The following is a 20339-nucleotide window of genomic DNA, read 5'->3' as shown; positions in this document are numbered from 1 at the left end:
AATTTTTCTGCATTAAAATGCAGGGGTTTAAAAGTTATTCTTATTTCTTAGTTTGTCTGATGGCTGTTGAATAGAAGAAAAGAGAAAGGAAGGAAGAGCCTGAGTCACAGGAGGGTGTGTGTAGCTGTGAGAAACTTCAGGCAGGAAATGCAGGCTTCCTGTAGCGCTGCCGTGAGCATTGCTGTGGCACCTGGAGGCAGCCCTCAGTGTAAACATCTCCCTCGGCCGCTGGCAGAAGGTCCAAATGCAAGCCAGTTTAATCAAATTATTCATTCAGTGTATCGAAGCTGTCACCATTTGCAGCGTTGGCCAAGTCTTTCTAAAACAGCAGCGCAGAGCAGCTTTGGGCCTTTCTGTAGTGAGTTAGGAACTCAAAAAATATGATTTTAATCAAGGGGAGGAAGTGTTGTGCACGAAGCTTACCAGTGACTAGGGAGGATGTAAAATGCATAGATCAATACACAGGTCTTTGCTTGAGATGCTGAAGTTCTAATCCATCAGGTCAAAACTTCCTGACTTAGTTCAATTTAATTAAAGCAGGACTTAGCTCCACAGAACTGAAGGCCTTTCTCTATGTTCCTTGATAATGTTTCCCAGCAGACCAAATTTCCAAACAGAAATTAGCAGTTTGCACTGCTATAATCTATGCTCTTATTAATTTCTACTGAGTTAATTCCACGAGTGCTCTAGGAGTAATGCATGGACAAAAGAATTTCAGAAGCGTTGAGGTTGAAAACAAACCTGTCTGTACACATCTGTTCTCGGCAAAGAGCTGGAAATGCTCTTCTTTAGGATGATGAATACCTGCTGGAGTGATAGGCTGTGATTTGACACTTAAAATACTCCAATAAGGAGAATGAGGAGAAGCAAACTTTGCAGAACTGTGCAAAGTTTGTGCTGCTCCTCAGGACCCAGCAATTCAGTTCAGCATGGGCTTATCTGGCCCATGGCCTCAGTCTAATCTGAGCCTTCACTTTTCGCCTGCAGAACTTGGTCACGTTTTGTGATCTTTACTTAGTTAGACACTCTAGCCTTGGAAAAATCGCTCACCAAATGAAGCACACGTCCCAGGAAGCACTGTAATTAAAGCTTTAACCTATACCTTTTCTGTGGTTTTAGGGACAGGACAAGAGACTAAATATTTAATATCATATATGCTTGGGATGTTTTAAAAACATCGCATACATTCATTTATTGCTAATTGCTTTTAGCACAGTAAAGGGGGGGTCAAACACAAAAAGCACCCATTAACAGAGCAAGTCTGAAATGCACTGAAGGCAAAAAGGATTCCTGAGCTTACACTATAAATTTATTCAAATCGCTGGGTTCATAAAGAAAAGCAAGACAGAGTTACATGTCCATAACGTCGGTCTGAACTCCTTGCTTTCATGCTAACAGCCCAATCTTTAAAATCTTATCAGAAGATCGTTCTTAGATCACATTGAAACTCTGCAATGCTGCTTCTAAATATTTCTGGTAAGTGTTCTATAAGGAGAGCAAGTTGTCTAATGAGGAATAATATATTTAATTAGACTAGATGGTTTAATCAGAAGAAGTAGACAAGCTTTCAAATGTCATGTTCCTTCTGGCACATCACTAAATACTTTATAAACATCGATTAAACTTCATGGCACTGGCTGAAGTAGAAGAAACCCAAGACTTTTTTTCACCCATGGTGTTCACTGTTTATGAAACACAGAAGCGATTATAAAAATAAATGGGAACCTAACACAGTCTAGGTCAGGGGACAAACATAATTCCTTCCCAAGATATTTGGGAAGGTTTGGCAAATAGCATGTAATTTTAAACAACCCTTTTTCTAATGAAATTGCCATAACTTCCTCAAAAGACAGTACCTGCAAGACCACACTGTCATGCAATATGCTTCCAAGGCACTAATTAATACTGCTTTAGAGACACTCACTCCTTGACACCATGACACTACTTTACTCAAATTTATGGGTTTTTCTGGGGAACAAAAAAGCAATGGTAATAAACCAGAAATAATTCCCAACTGACTTTTTAAAAGTGATTTTCATTCCAAGCTTGTTCTTACCTTGAACATTAATAATCTCAACCCTGTAGTAAAACAATGCTAGAGACCATGTTCAGGCAAACTTCAGCTGCTATAATTTTAAACAGCTGAGGGACAGTTTAATGTACACTGGAATATTATGCAGCAAATAAATTGCATTGCCCGTATCTTTTCAGCCTGGTTTCTTTAAAGAAAATTGTCTGTGTCAGGTGGCTTGGGTACTTGTAATTGCTGCATTTTGCATAGCCGTCAGTGGAAACTTTTATCAAACAGTTGATACTGTCTTCTGATTAACGTAGGCTTGCCAGCTTCCCACATGATAGGTTCTTCACAGGATGCAACAGTCTAAGGGAAATTGCCCCACAACTTTCAAGATAAATACTCTAACCAAAACACATGTGAGACAGGTCTCTTCCAGCTAAGGACTAGTTTTGATCTAATCTTTCTGACATCTGACATTCTCCTTTCTTTTATTAGTGCAAGATTTGCGAAATTAGGTACCTTCATAGAGAAAATAATTACATTTTCATTGTGTAGAAAGGTTGCTTAATGTTTTGAGTGCTAGGATGCATACTCTCGGCACACTTGGCTGAAACGTTGGTAACAGGCATTGGCAAAAAGTCTTACAGAACACCAGAAGGGACACCCTATTTATTCCAGGCTGGATTAAGTCATTAGGCTCAACAAGCCAAAAACTCCATGAGAGAAAAACAAATAAAGTGGAAGACACTGGTGGGACTGGTGGGAGAAAGACATACCTTGTGAAAGATAAAACAACAGAATACTGACACCTCGGATATTCTATTTCAAGTAACTTTCTGAGGCCTCTTTTTGTACTATGACCTCTGTGGCAGAAAAAACTTAGGACTCACTCGTTGGAGCGGGATATAAATTTTATTTTCTGTCAGTGCAGCTGAATATGACTGGAGCCTTGCCTCTGCGTGCCTGGCTCTCATGCTTCCTAAGAGAGCGTGCATTGCACCTGAGAGCCTGAGCCTGGCCCGCTGGTGCTGCTGCCCTCCCACCTGCCCACCAGCGATGCATGTCGGTGAGATGGTTCAGGGAGCCGACCCAGCAGAGAGCGAGTCCCCACTGGTTTAGCATCCCGCCTCGCTCCATTGGAGATGAGATGAGCAGCAGTGCAGAGGGAAAGGGGACGGGACCATAGCTGCCACAGCTTGGCTTAAACTGCCATCGAAACACAAGTTGGGGAAAGTAGGTCTCAGCCTGAGTAGAAGTGGACCAGAGCGGATGTCAACCATTTATTTACCTCGTTCAAATCTTCTTAATGCCTTCCGACCTATTTAATATCACATCCTCTCTGCTGCTCATACAAGATATACTAGATGGATTTCTCTGTAAAAGTATGATGTATGTGATGATGTGTCCAATGTATTTTTCTCAGGATTATCAAGCACTTGGCACATAAATGTAAAGCACATCTTTGGTAGCATTTAAACCTGGGCTAATGCATATATTATATTAATGGCTGCAACAGAAACAGGAAAATCAGTATTAATTCAAAGAATTTAATGTAGCATGTCTCCTTTAATAAACCTCACAATAAGAAAAAGCTTGTTGTGCAAGAGTGGTTTTGTATTTGGCTTGAATGATCTAAAAATTGTGTCATTGCTGAAGGGAACGGTTCTCCACCTCCTGTCCCTGATGATGTTCTCATCCCCTTTATTGCACTGGTTAGAGCTTGCACGGGGTGGTGAGATCAGTCAGATTGGTACTGATCTGGCTGACAAGATCTTTTTTTTTCTTTCTGATTTAGTGAGCTGATTTAACTAATCACATGGCCTCATAAACACTAAGACATTGTAAGGAAGACAGTGGGAGCAAATAGATGGGGTGGCAGGAAAGGTCTGCTGTCTTTGGTGGATGCAAATTCAGCCTTAATGATTTGCTAGATATCTCACAGCAAGACAGAGCTAATAATGGGGCTAAGCACATACGGTAGTCCTTAATTCTGTAAGTTTTGTAAACAACCAAACAGCAACACTTCAAATATGGGAAATGTTCTTGTTCACAGATCACACCATCCAGTCTGTTTTCTGCTGCTGCTGCTGCTGCACAGTGCAAAAAAGGTATGTGAAATGCTTAAGCTTTTCAGCAATTAGGATGATCAAAATATCTACACATAAAGGACTTTTAAAAATTCCTCCATTTTCAGTAGAACTGCTAATTGTACAGAAGTTTAAAGAAGCTCTACCCTGAGTATCCCTAATATGAAGGAAGGCGTATATATCCGTGAATGAATATTTTTATGTGAATGTTTATAGACATGTATTCACACAAATACTTCATGTTTTTCAAAATCAGAGCAATGAGAACGAAAATGAACCTGGACCCTGATACTGGCCTGGTGACCCAGTACTCAGCCTCACAACCAGACGTTTCCTATGCATTGACTTGGAAGTGCAGGGTAAGCAATGTTTTTGGCAGGTGAAAAGAGAGAATTGAGGTGGTGTGCCATATGGTGGCTCAGTACCAGAACAAGCAGAGGAGTAACTAACTCTTGAGCACGTAAGGTGCTTCATTGAATAAAAATTATAGAGTAAAGGTATCCGAAGATGCATACTGATGTAAATACAGGGTCACAGTGAGGTTTCCCAAGCTCTCTGTCATGGGCAAGGTGGTTCCTTCTCCCGCTTCTGGGTTTGGGTGATGGAGGTGGGAAAGGTGGGACTGCCCTGTTGGGCAGATGCAAGCTCACCTTGCGCAGCTGGCATGTGAAACATCCACCTCAGTTTCGCTAGATCTAAGCTGAATAAGCTTTCAAAGCATAACCAAGTGCAAAGCTAGAACCTAACCTGATGCAAAAGAAAATGTTCCTGCCGATTTGCTAAGAAAGTCTGCAGCGCCCTCCGTGTTAAATCTCTAGATAAATGACCAAAATTCCAGACATTGTAACTCCACTGATTTCAGTGCTGCTCTGCTTTACACCAGCTGCGGAGTTGTCCCAGCATTCATACCATGTAGAAGTCACCCCGATTAGGTAGATGGCTTGTTTATTATTCACTGTACTTTCCATTGTCATTTTGGCTTCTACACCAAACTACTCAAATGTAAGTCTCCCGGTTTTACAAGTGATGAGGTGATAGTGCTTTACAAGGAGAACTAATGACCACAATGAATTCCTTTTAGTTACTGGGACAATATAATAGCAGGGGAATTAAGCAAGCAATAGTAGGGAGAAAAGACTAATTACGAAAGATACTTTTTTTTCACTAGCGTAAGAGGCAATTACAGTTAAAGAACAAGCCGTTACCTCCTCTACCTGCCGAGGCCTTGGAAGACTACACAAAAAACCCCAGAGTTATTGCACTCTATGACTTTTTTGCTAGAGGGCCCTCAGATTTACCGCTCAAGAAGTCAGAAGAATACATTATCCTCGAACAGTATGATCCCCACTGGTGGAAGGCAAGAGACCAACATGGGTAAGAGAATGGGCATCTATTTCAATCTCCCTACACAGAAAGAAAAAAAACCTAAAACAACCCCTGTGAAAGCAGGCAGGTAGAATGAGACATGTGCAACAATTTGGGGGCAGGTTTGAAAGTATTCAGCTACGTACGAGGCACACGGATTCACCGGGCAGACTTTAAGCAGTGTTTGGCGTCCCAGAAATGGATGGGGAATCTAGAATCTTTTGGGAATTCAGAGTTAAATCCTAGACTCAGTAATTTCCCGAGCAACATAAGGGCGTTTGAGGACCATGTGAATCACTGGGCTCTGAGCCATGTGCAAATCCAGCTTTCCATACTTCAAGTGCTTTACAATGCAGTGTATATGTATAAACACTTCATAAAGGCCATAGAGATTATTAAGACATGTGCCTGAAACAAAATCCCTGATCCAAAATTCCTGGACGTTTTAGAGAGCTAGATAACTTCAGATAGGATCCTTTCCACATTTACGTTTGTTTCATGTCGTTCCCCTTTCTCCTTTGCATTTTCTTCATTCTACCAGGTACTGTCATGCTGGGAATGGTTATATGTTATATAATAACGGTTTCCTTTTCATTCAGATTTCTCCTTTAAATACTTTTAAATGCTTTTTCTCAACTCATTTGTAGTGAGAGTCCACTGGATTATTATTTTGTATATACATGCAAGCACACACTTTACACTTTATACACTTTACACACTTTACATTTAAACAAAAAAGCTTTATATAGTTACAAGGTTAGAAATGAAGAGAGTGGCTTCTGATTCAGAATAAATGCAATTTTTTTCTAAATTTTCTTGTGGTTTGACTTGAAAATTTTCATTAACATGCTGCTCTCAGCACTCTATAAATATCCTATCCCAGCTGACTTACTCATTGCAGTAGCCATCCACAGTTGTGGGGCAGAAAGATTGTGCCTGGGATGAAAGGACTCAGACTTCTATTCAACACTCACATTGGGATTCAGTATCTAACAACATAGCCAATAGTATAAGTAACCTTTATAATTCAACAAAAGGAAGATGCATATCTTAATCCTATTAATATTTTACACCGTACTATAACAGAATCACAGAATCATCTAGGTTGGAAAAGACCTTTAAGATCATCAAGTCCAACCGTTAACCTAAAACTGCCAAGTCCCACTAAACCATGTCTCTAAGCGCCAGGTCTACACATCTTTTAAATACCTCCAGGGATGGTGAATCCACCACTTCCCTGGGCAGCCTGCTCCAATGCTTGACAATCCTTTCGGTGAAGAAATTTTTCCTAATATCCAATCTAAACTATCCTCAATATGTCATTTCAGGAATGAAGGCCTAATTCCCAGCAACTATGTTACTGAGAACAAGAAAAGTAATTTAGAAACATATGAGTAAGTACCCTTGAAAATGATAATTGCGCTTTCTTTTCTAAAAATGGATTGGAGTGATACATTTTAGTGCTTGATCCTTCAGTCTTCATTAGACATGAACAGATGTTTATTGAAAGCTCTATTTTTTTTTCCAAAACATTACTCTTACAATGAAGTAGCCATTTTGATTTGGAACTATTTGCTCAGGGAGTGTAACGTGAAGTTACAAACACTGAGTACTTCAACAACAGTCATTTGCATAAATCAGAATGTCAGAATCCAGATGTTTCCTATTTCTGTAGGCTCACTACATGATACTTCTATATTCTGATCTCTTCCTGTTGTGAACGTGTAATTAATTGACTAGAAGCTAATTCCAATTACTTCAATCTAATTTACTGGAGAGAAGAGTAAAATTCTGCAAAATTCTAGAGAATTTTATTGCATATTTAATCACAGTGAATGGGGAAAAGAGTTGTCATATTTATAGTGGTCTAATAAAGTCATTCCAAATTAAGAGACGCTTATATACAACAATAGTTCTATTTGGGTTTTTGGACTGGGAATACGGCAACTATTAAGATGGATTACTTTTGTGAAACAGAGCAAACATTAATTTTTACTGGCTGAAATTAAAGGATAGGTTATCTCCTTGTTGCAGGTGGTACTGTAAAAACATAAACAGAAGCCAGGCAGAACTTCTCTTGCGCCAGAAGGTAACTCAGCTTATACAAAAAGCTAATGATATCTAGAAAGATCTATCAGTAGAGGCATCAAGAGCATTACCACAGCCAAATCAAAATCTGCTTGGTATGCAGTAAGAGAGAGAGTACTTTAAAATAAAAAGGCTTTCTGGGGTAAGCGTACAGTGCAGACTATCCAGAATTCACAGAGTTCTAAATTGTAGCCCCAGCAAATTCTATGTAGATTTTCCACACTAGATAAATCGCATTACATGCGGTTTACTGTGCTTGTCTTTTGTACGGAACATTGAAGACTGAAATCCATGTAGTAAGTTCGTGAGGTTAGCAGAGCTTTACAAAACCCCTGTGTCTTCCTTATGTATAGAGCAAACAATCCATATTGCGTTCTAGCTCCTATCAGTTACCAAAGTGCCTAACTCAGTTAAACTCATTAGGTCTTTGCTCAAGGACTAACACAGGGCTTGGGCAAGACATACCAGAGAAGAACATCTCAGATTGAACTGTTTTACAGTATTTTATTCTAATGATCTGTACAATTTGATTTTTTAATAAATCAAAGCATTTTCACTACTTCACACTGAAGAGTATAATTCATCTAAATTATTTAACTCCAAGAAATTGCCTGGCACTTAGTATTTTCCCTTGGTTAATTTTGCTCTGCTATCTACCTGGCTATCAATTCCCATTCTCCACTGCTTTATCCCCCTCCCAAGTAGTCATAGGTATTGCACAGAATTTGGTAATCAGCTGCAAGTCCTATCTCAAGGGAGGATTATTCAAACTCAAAAGCAGAAAATAACTCTACCTGGATTTCTTTTCAGTCCAAAGAAGGTGCATTTGTTGTCAGAGATTCAAGCCAACAGGGACTTCTTACGCTGTCCATGTATTCGCAGGCTAAAGGGTGAGTTGCTCTGAATGGTTAGGGTTTGAATCAAGAGGTGATGGAATAGCTTCCCCAAAACTCTTTGGGATAAGTGGGTAGGTTGGACATGCCAAGAACAGGAGCAGGGAACCACTGGGGTGCTGTTCATGCAGAGTTAATTACCCCATGTGCAGAGCGTTGATGGTGGGCAGTGGATCTGGGAGTCAGGGTGCAAATGTCCTGCCAAGACAAGATTAACTGCACTCATTGAAACCCTCAAATAATCTGCTGTGAAAGCCGTGCATCCCAGCCCTGTAATGCAGGCGCCTTTGCGCATTTGCGTCTTCTTGCCTCTCTTTCTAGTTGAAGTTCCATGGCTGCCACACCACGCCGCCACAGCCTTCCGCCACTACACCAACTGCTTCCCTTCTCCACAGGCTCTGCGCACTGTAAATTCATCCCAGACTCTGCTGTCCCCAAACTTCTCCTGGTTTTCTCCTAAAATCACCTCACCTCCTCACTGTACAGTCTTACTTCTTTTGCCAGAGGACGGCCACAGGACTTGCTTTTCCCCCACAACAGGAGCAGTCACCTAGAGCGCTGACTTATCCCTTCTTGAGCTGCCTTATACCCTCCTCCCTCAGCCCTCCTACATCCTCCTGCATCAGTGGCGTCTGCTTTCCTTCTCTTCTCTTAGAGCAAGCCAGAGGTGAGAGGAGCAAGGAAAAGGCATCGCTGCTACCACCACCCTCTTCCTCTCTCCCTCCCCTCCTCAGGAAGGTGGGGCGAGCCCTCCTTGCCACCCCCTGTGCTGGGCACAGGCTCACGTTTGCAGTGGGGTACCAACCTTCCGCAACCACCTCCAGCCTGAAATGCAAACCTAACTAACTTCTTCATTTTGAATGTCCCAGAAAGCAGGGGTAGATGGGCAGCAAAATGTACAGAAAGCAAGAAAGACAGATAATGTGGAGAAACACAGGAAAGTAAATGTATCAAATAAAAGCTCCAGTGAGGAGCCTTTTGAGAAGCAGAACAGAAAATGTAATCTCACAGTATACATGAATATGTTTTTAACTTTTGGGGGGAAACTCAGGTAATGAAGAGCATTTTAATTTTAAAAGCTTAGATTCAAATAAGTGCTGAATTAGGAGGAACATCTGTTAAATGCTACGGCTATTTCTTATGGATGCAACAATACTTGTGCAATAAAAAACATCGTGCAATATCTCCCAAAGTTGGGAGAGAGAGCCACTCAAGGGGTCTTTTTTGTTTTCCCTGAAACACTATCCCAGCTACACACAGCCATTATAAGTTGAGACTTGTACCCCAAGTTTTTAGATTTTTTTTGTACTTTCTTTCAAAGTGAAATTCAATCAGATTTATAGTATAATCTATTTTTACTGAAAATTATAATCCTTTGTTGATTTCAGAAGTCATAGTGGAGATATTCGACATTATCAAATTAAGAAAAACCACTTGGGACAATATTATGTAGCAGAAAAATATCTCTTTTCATCTGTTCCTGAACTCATCGAGTATCATCAACACAATGCTGCAGGTAATGCATGCAAGTTGATAAGGTTTTACAACTGATGATTTGAAGCTCCTCAGGATTTTGAGAGATTGGAAATCACTCTTCCTCTAATACTTTCCTTATAAAAAGACACACAAGTTTTTTTATTGCTAATGAATTAATATATGCCATGATCCTTTCTGCCAAAGTCATAGCTGTAGTGTGCATATACTATGGGGGAAGTGAAACTACCAAACTCATCTACACGTATTAAATGAATTTTACAAAGCTAGAAGCCTAATGTATTTACCTGCTCTGTATTCTCTTGGTTCATATTTGACTGAATGGAACTTGCGTGAAATTTGATCATAATTCTTTCCTTGTCTACAACAAGGACTTGCATGCATGCAATTTAAGAAAAGCAGGAGCTATGCTGTGCATCAGCAGGCAGCATTCTACTGATTTTGGCAAAAAAACCCACCCCACAAACAATCAAAGACAGAATTAGGGAACACAAGGACTCTCTAACACTGGTTTGCAGCCTACCAGAGTTAGCGACCTCTAATTGTTGGCTGACAGCAGCCTTTTATAATTTTTAGCATTAAAAAATGCCCTTCACCTTGGTTCTGCCCATCATTTTAATACAATATAAAATGTTTTTACCCTGAATGAGTGGAGATGGGAAAACACACAGAGATTCCTCGCACTAGGGAGGAAGGAAGATCTGGGAATGGACAGAGCCTTTTGCTGGAGGGAGGAGGATTGTAGGAAACACATGAAGCAGAAAAGGACCTGAAAGTAACAGTGGGAAGAATGAATGCACGCAGGGAGTCCTTGGTGAGGGGTGTACTCACTGGTACTGTTGGCTCATGAATTCAAAGAAAATGAATGACAGACACACAAATATTTCTTGCAATGGGAAACAATCCTGAGGAATCATGCTGGAAGAGACTGCTTAGGTGGGTGATATAGTATGGTAGTACACATTTATTTAAGATCACTAACATCGTACAAACAAGCAAGAGTGTCGCTTTTGGTTGTATGAAAGTATAGATACTTTTGTAGTCAGGGCCCTATTGAATAGTCTTCCTCCATTTCTTCTCACCATAGTGTTTTATTCGAACAAGCTGTAAGCAAAAGTAACTTCAAGAAATAAGAAACGTACATCAGATTCCAAATATTTTTGTTTGAGAAGAGGTACGATATAGCGTACTTTAAAATGGAGTAATTGGTCAACAGAATATTGTTGCTTTGTCCCCTACAGGTCTTATCACTCGTCTCCGACACCCAGTTGGATCAGGTGGATGTTCTTCACCAGCAACAGCAGGACTTAGTTATGGTAAATTTTTTATCTTCTTTTAGTGGAGATTTAGGTATCTGCCTAGGCAAGAATTTAGATCGCATTCACCCAGCTAATAATTAAGTTGTATCTATCTGTGAAATTTCCCAGTAATAAGAAACACATAAACAGCCGCATATTCACCAGAAACAGATACTCATTTCCTCGTAAGGCGTCAGTACCAAATGAGACACCTGACTCAAGTCTTCCTGTTCAGCGACTGTTGTGTTTCTGTTACAACCACCAGTGCATTTCAGAGCTATCTGGACTTTTCTAAGCAGGCCTAAGACTCACATATACATTTAATAGTTTTTCAAAGGCTATTTCATTTATTGAACTGCTTAGGAAATTGAAATGAAAATTATTTATGGGGAAGATGTTCCTTGTCAGTTCTGCAAGTTTTAGAAATAAGAATGAAATCTTATACAGTATTAGAAAATAAGCAATAAATGCCAGTTTTGTGTGTATAGATCAGGAAGTTCATATCATCTGGCTGATGATAGGAACCTCCAAAATTGTGTATCTTTCCTGTCAATGTTCCCATTAATCTCAAAGCTTAATATTTCTGAAGGGCAGAACTATTGTGGTTATTACAATAGAGGCAGCCAGTAACTATTTCTGTAGCAATACTATCCATCCAGAACTGGTTCAGAGTTCAACATCACGTACGATAATGCCAAAAAAGGTCTCATATGTAATCAAAGCTAAACATAACTTGTGTTATCTTCAAGCCTCAGACATTCCTACATTAAGCAATTTAAACACTAATCACATTCTACAAGCTGTAAAATAACATTCACATATAAACATATATGAGCATGTGGAAATTTTCAGATATTTAAAACTCATGCTATAGCTGATGAACAATTGTGATGTTTTGCTGCATGCATTAACTGCAAATAGCAAGGCATGTCTCCTGGAGCATGGCTCAGGAAAGCTGACCTGACTGTTGTAACATACTGGGTTGCTTTTATAGAGTGGGAATTAAACCCATCTGAACTGACGTTCATGAAAGAACTTGGGCACGGGCAGTTTGGAGTCGTTCAGCTGGGTAAATGGAAAGCAACCATCAAGGTTGCCATCAAAACAATCAATGAAGGTGCAATGTCTGAAGATGATTTCATCGAGGAGGCCAAAGTGATGATGTAAGTATAAAAGCTATTATATCTGACAGTTGACATTGAGATGACCAAGAAATACATGTAACCTAATTCCATTAAAGCAACCAGACAAACCAATTTGATGGGAATGGTGGATGTGCAGGACAGAAAGGCTGATACAAAGGTCTGAATCGGACTGACACAGATGCTTGCTGCACCTATTGCCAGACTCTTTCTTTAGAGCGTGCACTGCTTTGTGCTGTGGAGCTCAACGGGGAGTAAATGTGCTGATAAATAAATATGCTTCTACAACTACTCTCTCATCCATAACTCAGTGCCTCTAGGACCACTGGCAGTGCTCATACCTAACTAAAGCTTTTGAGAAACTATATTACCATTTCTGCTAATTTTGTAAATTAGGGAAGTATCCAGACCAGGTCTTGACACAGCCCGGAAGAGAAGAACCCTTGCAGGGTCATGTCCCCTGCCTGAAAGCCAGGCATAACTAGACCTTTCCATTTCACATCATCCAAATCAAGCTTTGCATTCACTGCATTTATATAACTGATCAACAATTATGAATTCAAAGAGTGCACTTTTTGGAGGAAATTGTAGGCAGAAATGTATTAGATAGTGGGACAACTCTCAGGCCAGTTGAACTGAACACTATTTATCAAGTACTGAAAGTATTTTTCAAAACCATCACGAGAATCAAAGGTCTAGTTACCTGCCAAGGGAAATGCTAGCCTGTCTAAAATGCGATTTTAAACAGGAAACTCTCCCACCCGAAGCTGGTCCAGCTTTACGGAGTGTGCACACACCACAAGCCTCTCTACGTTGTGACTGAATTCATGGAAAACGGCTGCCTGCTCAATTACCTTCGGCAAAGGCGAGGGAAACTCGGCAGAGACGTGCTGCTGAGCATGTGCCAGGATGTGTGCGAAGGGATGGAATACCTGGAAAGAAATAGCTTTATTCACCGTGATTTAGTAAGTACAATAGGTTTTCTGAAGTTCTTGGTAAATATTGGCAGTATAGAACATGCCACTGTATTTTATGGGACACTAATCTGTCCTGTAAGACTTCAGCCCTGCAGGATCTAATAAGCCAATAGTGTTTTCCTGCCTGTAAACCAAAACTTTTCAGCTGTTCTTTTGTCTGTGGACAGCTGGAAAAACTACTTGATAATTGAGAGAAGTCAGAAAAAATTGGGATATTAGCATGGAGCAGGCCAGTGTTAGAACATCCCAATGTAAGAGTATCATGCAGTGATCACAACACAACCAAAATCACAGCAATAGAAAAGGTCAGCAACAATGAGGATTTTTTTTTTTAAACAAAACCTTTTTCTATCTGCATATTTTCTGCTCCCTACTGCCTTACCTTGATGCTGGGATATCTGGGTGGCTTTTCTGCCCTACCCCTCATACACAGGGAGCCACAGGAGAGGAGCTTGTTTCCTTACTCTCTGCTTTTTGTTCAATGCTTGTATCTGGATGCAGAGAGGAGATCTTCCTGCTCTCCTCCCTAGCTGCCTGAAGAAATGTAAAATCTTGAAAATTTCCAAGGAGTTCCTGATTTCTGTAATGAAAAAGTCACAAAACATTTTTAAAAATTCACATTGAGTGTCCTAATCCTAGTGTTCAGGAAAATATCTGCTTGAATAACAGACTCTGCAGCCTAAAATTTCTTTCACCATGCAGGAATATGTAAAAATACTGCAACTCATACTACAAGCATTTAAGCTGATATATGCTATGGATGTATAACTACACAGTAGCAAAATATTTTCACTGACTCAGAGCCAGAAATTCACTTATATTTTTGAGCAAGACACTCATCTCTTTTTAGAATATAAACAGTATGAGCTGAAACAAAAATAATCAGCTGTTGTATTTTTCTTAAAATGCTTTAGCACAGATTTCAGCTATGTTTTTCTCATTTTCCCCAGGCTGCAAGAAACTGTTTAGTCAATGCTGAGCACATCGTTAAAGTATCGGACTTCGGCATGGCGAGGTATGAGGCCATTGATGCCGGTTTAGTGAGTGACTATTCTCAGTCAGCAGCAGCATGAACTTGAGTTAACCTCATTGCTTGCTTCACTGATTTGGGGAATCCCACTGCGGTCAATTTTTGAATTCTAATGGAAATTATAACGTTGTTTAACTGTTGTACCATGAACTGGATGTTGTGTCCTCCTCTTGCTATTGGTGAGTGTAAGACAGGTAAACAAAGTGCCTGGTAAACTTCAGAAGTAGTTCACGGACAGAGAAATGCCCAGTGCACACAGGGCTGCCAGAAGCTTGAAGAAACAAATTCCCCAACTTTTCTGAGCAGCGGGGAGGACAGAAAGTCCCTAGGGACAGATCCGGGTGCTGGTGCTGACCTTTAGAGGCGGCAGCGGCTGAGTAGGTCAGGCAGGAGGCAGGGAGGACCGGCAGGGCGGGCAGGAAGTGTGATGTGTGCTGCTTTACCAGGGAAGTGGTTTTTCTGCTTGATGAGAGGGACCAGCCAAACATGGAGAAAGACAGCAAAATGCACTCTGACAAGCACAGGCCAGAGAAACGTAGCTCTGCCCCCATAGACTTCCCCCAGAGGATGTGCTATATTTTATAGCTGAGCTGACCGAATGACCAACTGCTACCCAAAGGGGTTGCCTCACTCCTTCCTTCTTTCCTCTTGCAAGCCCAGCACAAAGCTCTCCACTTCTGTGTTTTACTGGCTGGTTTTTCTGCCGGATTAGTAGACTTAGTAGACTGAATCGGCTCACTCTGGAGGCAGACAAGCTTGAAAGGCAGTGCGTGGCTCTGAGCAGGAGGTGGTGGTGACATTCGCCTTGCAGCTGCAAGTCATTAAATCAGCACAGCCGTGCTCCTTTAACTTTCCCTTAGGTTTTGCCTCCTATTTCTAACCTAAGGATTACAACACCCCAGCAGCTCATAACCGAATACTTGTTTTTCAAAAGGCTGTCCTATACCATGGCAGTGCCCAGTGGTTGCACTGCTTCCCAAAAGGTAAGGTCAGTATCAGGGGTCTGGACTCATCCAAATGCACCAGAAAACACAGTAAGAGACCAAAGGGCTGTCAGGGTCCAGTCTGAGAATAATGGACCTGAATTGCTCACTGTGCCAAAAAGTGGAGACCAGTGGTGTGGCTCTAGGACAGGCACTCACTCCCCCGGGGAGACCATGGAGGGGTGATGGGATCACAATCTTATTATTCAGAGCTCGCACAACTGCCACTACTGGTTATTTTGTACTGTTATTTCATATGTTCCTTATCCAATAACCTCTCATCTTTCTGTGCCTGCACCAAAATAAGAAAGGGAGAAAAAGAGATGATTTCTCTGAATGTGACCTCCTTTAAAAGGTGCTTTAAAAGGTGCTTTTGCATTATGCCTTCTGTAAGAAGAAATGTTGTGTAGTGCACATCTGTCGTCTGCTCAGGAACATTAATACTGGGAAAATGTGCACAGAGCTCGTATGGAGGTAGGGATCAGTCTAATAGCCTTTTAAAATGTTGCCCTATAAATGCCTGCATCGGGCACATAATTTCATCTTAACTGGGAAGTCAGCCTCTATAAGCTTGGGCAAAGAAAATTACTTTTCCAGTGCACCTGCAAGAGCTGTTGGCTTGTATGTGATGAACATTTCTTTCTGTGTTGCTTCTGTAACAGCATGCCAGAAATAGCATCTGTGAGGTTGGGCAGTGAATTCCACCCATCAGTTACGAAGTGTAGCCCTCTGCCAGTAGTGTTTGGGTACAAGTGGTTGAAAAGGTGGACTCTTTTAAAAAGAGACAATTATCTATTGCTGCTGGTTTTCCTGCCCATGGCATAGGGATCTTTCCTATCAATATATACCCAGAAGATGACAATAACAACCTCAGTCTTACAGAGCGTATCAAAATGTTTTATTCTGACATACTTCTCATAAACAATTCAAATCATTCATTTAAACAGAAATGTCTTTAAGCGCATAGCTTCCAGTGTGGGTACTGTGTGCATTTTGTATTAAATTAGTGATACCATTTCTTTGTTTCTAAATTGACACTGTATTTTTATGGAATTATGAACCATCTGTGGAAATGTTGCCCGACCTGCTTGCCATTTAACTATCATTAAAATATTTGCTGTTTCCTGTTATTCTTTAGGTATGTCATTGACAACGAATATATCAGCTCTTCAGGTGCCAAGTTTCCAGTCAAATGGTCATCTCCTGAAGTATTTCATTTCAAAAAATATAGCAGCAAATCAGATGTCTGGTCATTTGGTGAGTTGATTAGGTTGATGTGCAACATACTGTGCTTCCCTAAAACTACTGATGCGATTTAAGAAAGTGTAACTTTTTATTGATGCTACCTATCTTAAGCTTGAGTCCTTCCCATTTTTCACATCTTGCCTATATTGGACGAGTATGTTTTTTAATAGAAAGGCTCTGTGCCTAAATACTAGATTTTGACTGAAATGTGTATTCTTGGTACGTCTCCATTAGCCAAATGTATATTCACCTCTGTTTCATGGACCACCATCTTAGCTGACTTAAGAGAGAGCAGAATTGTATCAGTTGAAAATGCTTTTGGTAGTCTGTCTTCATTCAGCTCACGTTGCCCGTGTTTTCATGCAATACACAAAAAATCAAGAGTGGTTTTTGTGCTTCTAATGTTGTTAAATAGCTTGTGGGTTTGGGGTTTTTGTTTTGTCCTAAATATTTTGGTTCAATTCTAGGTGTACTGATGTGGGAAGTTTTCACAGAAGGCAAAATGCCTTTTGAAAGTAAGTCAAATTCTGAAGTTGTCCGTGAGATTTCTCAGGGTAACCGACTTTATCGACCACATTTGGCATCACATACTGTGTACGAAGTCATGTACAGCTGCTGGCACGAGGTTTGTTGCCCTTTTTTTTCCTGTGATATTCCTTTATTTTATTATTAATTTGTAATGTGGATCTAAAAGCAATCTTAAAAAATTGAGGCATTAAATCCTTATTTCACATCTGTGGCATCCTCAGTACCTCTCACTATGCTTTTCACAAATCACACCTAGGTTTACAAGCCTCTGTTTCTTTTGACTGTTGCATCTAATAAATATAAAGCACATCATCAGTACAATAGGTCTAGACCATCCCTGGTTTTGAATATGCCACTGTTGTCTCTCTTCTCTACGGCGTCAAATGTAATACCTTTTTCACACCTCTGTATCATGCATAGCTTTCTCTAGCTCTGCTCTGAATGGTAACCTTAACACATTCATACACAAACTGGGTATGCTCACTAAATGTGGATTTTGAACCCTGTTTTTCAGGTGTACATCAGTACCTCTGCACATCACTACAGCTCCTAGGCTGCACCTCTTTCACTCTCTCCACTCTGATTTAGTACTTGATGTTCTTTCTCCATTTCTCCAGCACCTATTTCTTTCTATATTGGTATCAAAACATTGATTTAATCAACTTCTCCATCTGAGTAATCCCTTAAGGTCCCTCCTTCTCTAGTGTCTAGAGGAAATTAATCTTTGATTTTAGATAAAAAGTACTTTCAGAAGAGCTTTGTGTGCAATGCTTTCATGTAAATAGGCAGGCATACACTGACAGCAGCCGGGGAACCTTGTTGCTACCATTGTCTCCTTTATCCTACCTCTCCTTTCTTGCCCATCTTTTAACTCTACATGAAATTTTTAGACCCTGAGTAAAAAAAGCTTAAGAGACTGAAATCTAAATTGCATCTAGCTTGCTTGCTTACTGCAAACATCCATCGGGATGCCAGCCAGCAGAGAGAGGAGGGGGAAGAAATTCTCTCTTCTCCTGTCTGCCGTCACCCATGAGTTTGTTCCATGCTGAGCTGCAGTACATCAAATGATACAACAGTGAAGATCCTTTTTCAACAGCCCAGGAAACATTCCTGAGTATGATGGTTTCCTGAGAGGTAGTGCTTTCCAGTGACCCATTGCAGGGCAGAAATCTTATAGGAATTGTGGTCCAGAATTGAAACAAATATAAAGAAATTTTAGGAATACTTGGAAAAGTGGCTGTGCTCACGCTGCTGGTGTCATGAAGAACAGATGATTTTTTTTCCTTCAAATGATAAACTTGATCTTTTCTTCTATATTAATAAAATAAAATGTAATTTTTAAGTGGTAGCTCATATGTACTTGTAACCATCTTCTGAAGTCTGGTACTATAATTGATCAATCTGCTAATATAAATTTATCCTCTGCTTTTCTTTTCAGAAACCTGAAGGACGTCCTACTTTTGCAGAGTTAATAGAGACCCTCACAGATATGACAGAGATGGGATAATCTGAGATTTTACACGAATTTATTTACTGAAAGGTTAGCCTTAAGCATGTCAATAATGTAGCTGATACAGAAAATCTCAGCCTTTTACAGCAGTCTCCACTTAAACTGCAGTACCAGCATCCTACATATTGAAGCAGCTGTTCAGGCTTGGCCTAATTTTTACTCATTTGAGAAAGATACTTCAGGAGGCTGGTTCAGGACTCTCAGGCTTTATTTTCATAATTTCATAAAGAAGTAACCAAGCTTACTCACCTTACAGGCCTTCTTATTTATTCTTTTTGTCAGAGCTACACTAATTCCTGTAACAATATTATTAAACTATTTGGCACTTAATATGACTCATGCACTGGGGAATACTGATTGGCAGCAGCAAAAATGATGGAAGAACCTCTGATGAAGCTCTAGCTAGGTCATGTTTAAAGGCAAGCCCTTTTGCTGCAAAGCATCCAGCACGGAAGAAATGGAGCAGTGTTTCAGAAGGGGCAGCGAGCTAACTACCAACTGCCGGAGCAGCGCCCACACGTGTGCCCGTACCCACTGCTGTGGATAAAGGCGGGCAAAGGGAACAGTCATCACTTAGCAGCTCCCAAGTCACATGTGAGCAGCTGGAAAGACTGAACATCCCCGACGCATTTTAAACCGGCATCGCAGGTCAAGGCGCCTTCTCTAGCAATTCTGTGTAAAAGAAGGAGAGTAAGGATTATCTTATCCAAACCTCTCCCTGAGTTTTCCAGTAATCTCTCCCACTCCTCGCCTGCTGCTGCCTACTCAAACGCCCACACTTGCCTTAGTCTTCCCCTTGCAAGTGCCCAGAATGGTTAAAAGACAAGTTAGAGCTGGGACCTGACAGTAAAACGAAGTGCTCTGAATTAGTCTAGCTCAGATGGATCCTGCGATAGCTGACATGGACAATGTCTGTAACCCTAGTTGTTATGTTATTATTCACTTTTAATTTTAAACCTTAATTTTGGTTGATACAAATATATTATAGAAAAGGCAGATGAAGGTAATAATTGTTTAATATAGAATAGAGTCAGACCATTACAAATAAATAGTTTTTTAAAAATATGTGATTGCATTGTGAATTATTTATAGGTAAATACATCATAATATTTCATTTTATAGCACTTTGCAGACAAAATACTTAAAACCCACTAGCTGAAGAATGATTGAGTTCCACACAACTTAATTTTTCCTTTCCAAATTTAAAAAATAACTGCAACAATAAAATTAAATATACCAATCATCCCAAGTTTTGAATTTCCAGAAGATGACAGCACCTTTGGGTCACATCCATTCCTGGCATTAATCACTCACCTTTACTGCAATAGTATTTTGATAGTTATCATCCCTTGGGAAAAGAAGTTCTTAATCCTATTGTTTGAACATTTGGGGGTACCTTCCAACACACTTTTGAGGCATTTCTGCTTCAAGTGAAGCATGATGTCCCTATCGTTTCATATAATCTGCTAGAAGAATTGCCACCAACTGATGTCACTGTGTGCTTTTATGAATGACTCATTTACGAGCATTCAGTTCCTTATCAGACCTATGACTAAATACAGATCTATACAACACAGTACCACACATTGTGCTCACCACAACTTTATGCCCAGGCCACAGAAGTACAAGGCTTTTCAGCAGATGATGCGCCACAAATGTGAAATTCAAACAGTCTCTGCAAT

General features: G+C 40.3%; 1 protein-coding gene across 1 annotated transcript; it reads left to right on the top strand.

Moving 5' to 3' along the window:
• The first annotated feature begins 4054 nt into the window (after positions 1 to 4054).
• TXK (TXK tyrosine kinase) lies at positions 4055 to 18654 on the top strand. The gene is made up of 14 exons (XM_076337596.1): positions 4055 to 4125; positions 4361 to 4463; positions 5273 to 5478; positions 6798 to 6863; positions 7504 to 7558; positions 8368 to 8447; positions 9839 to 9966; positions 11186 to 11260; positions 12237 to 12405; positions 13133 to 13349; positions 14312 to 14376; positions 16513 to 16631; positions 17087 to 17244; positions 18586 to 18654. Exons 1-14 carry the CDS (start codon positions 4055 to 4057, stop codon positions 18652 to 18654), a joined length of 1581 nt encoding a protein of 526 aa, XP_076193711.1.
• The last annotated feature ends 1685 nt before the right edge of the window (positions 18655 to 20339 follow it).

The sequence above is a fragment of the Aptenodytes patagonicus genome, chromosome 4, assembly GCF_965638725.1.
Source record: "Aptenodytes patagonicus chromosome 4, bAptPat1.pri.cur, whole genome shotgun sequence".
Lineage (NCBI taxonomy): Eukaryota > Metazoa > Chordata > Aves > Sphenisciformes > Spheniscidae > Aptenodytes > Aptenodytes patagonicus.
The sequence above is the reverse complement of the archived record's forward strand: the minus strand, read 5'-3'. Positions and strand labels throughout refer to the sequence as shown.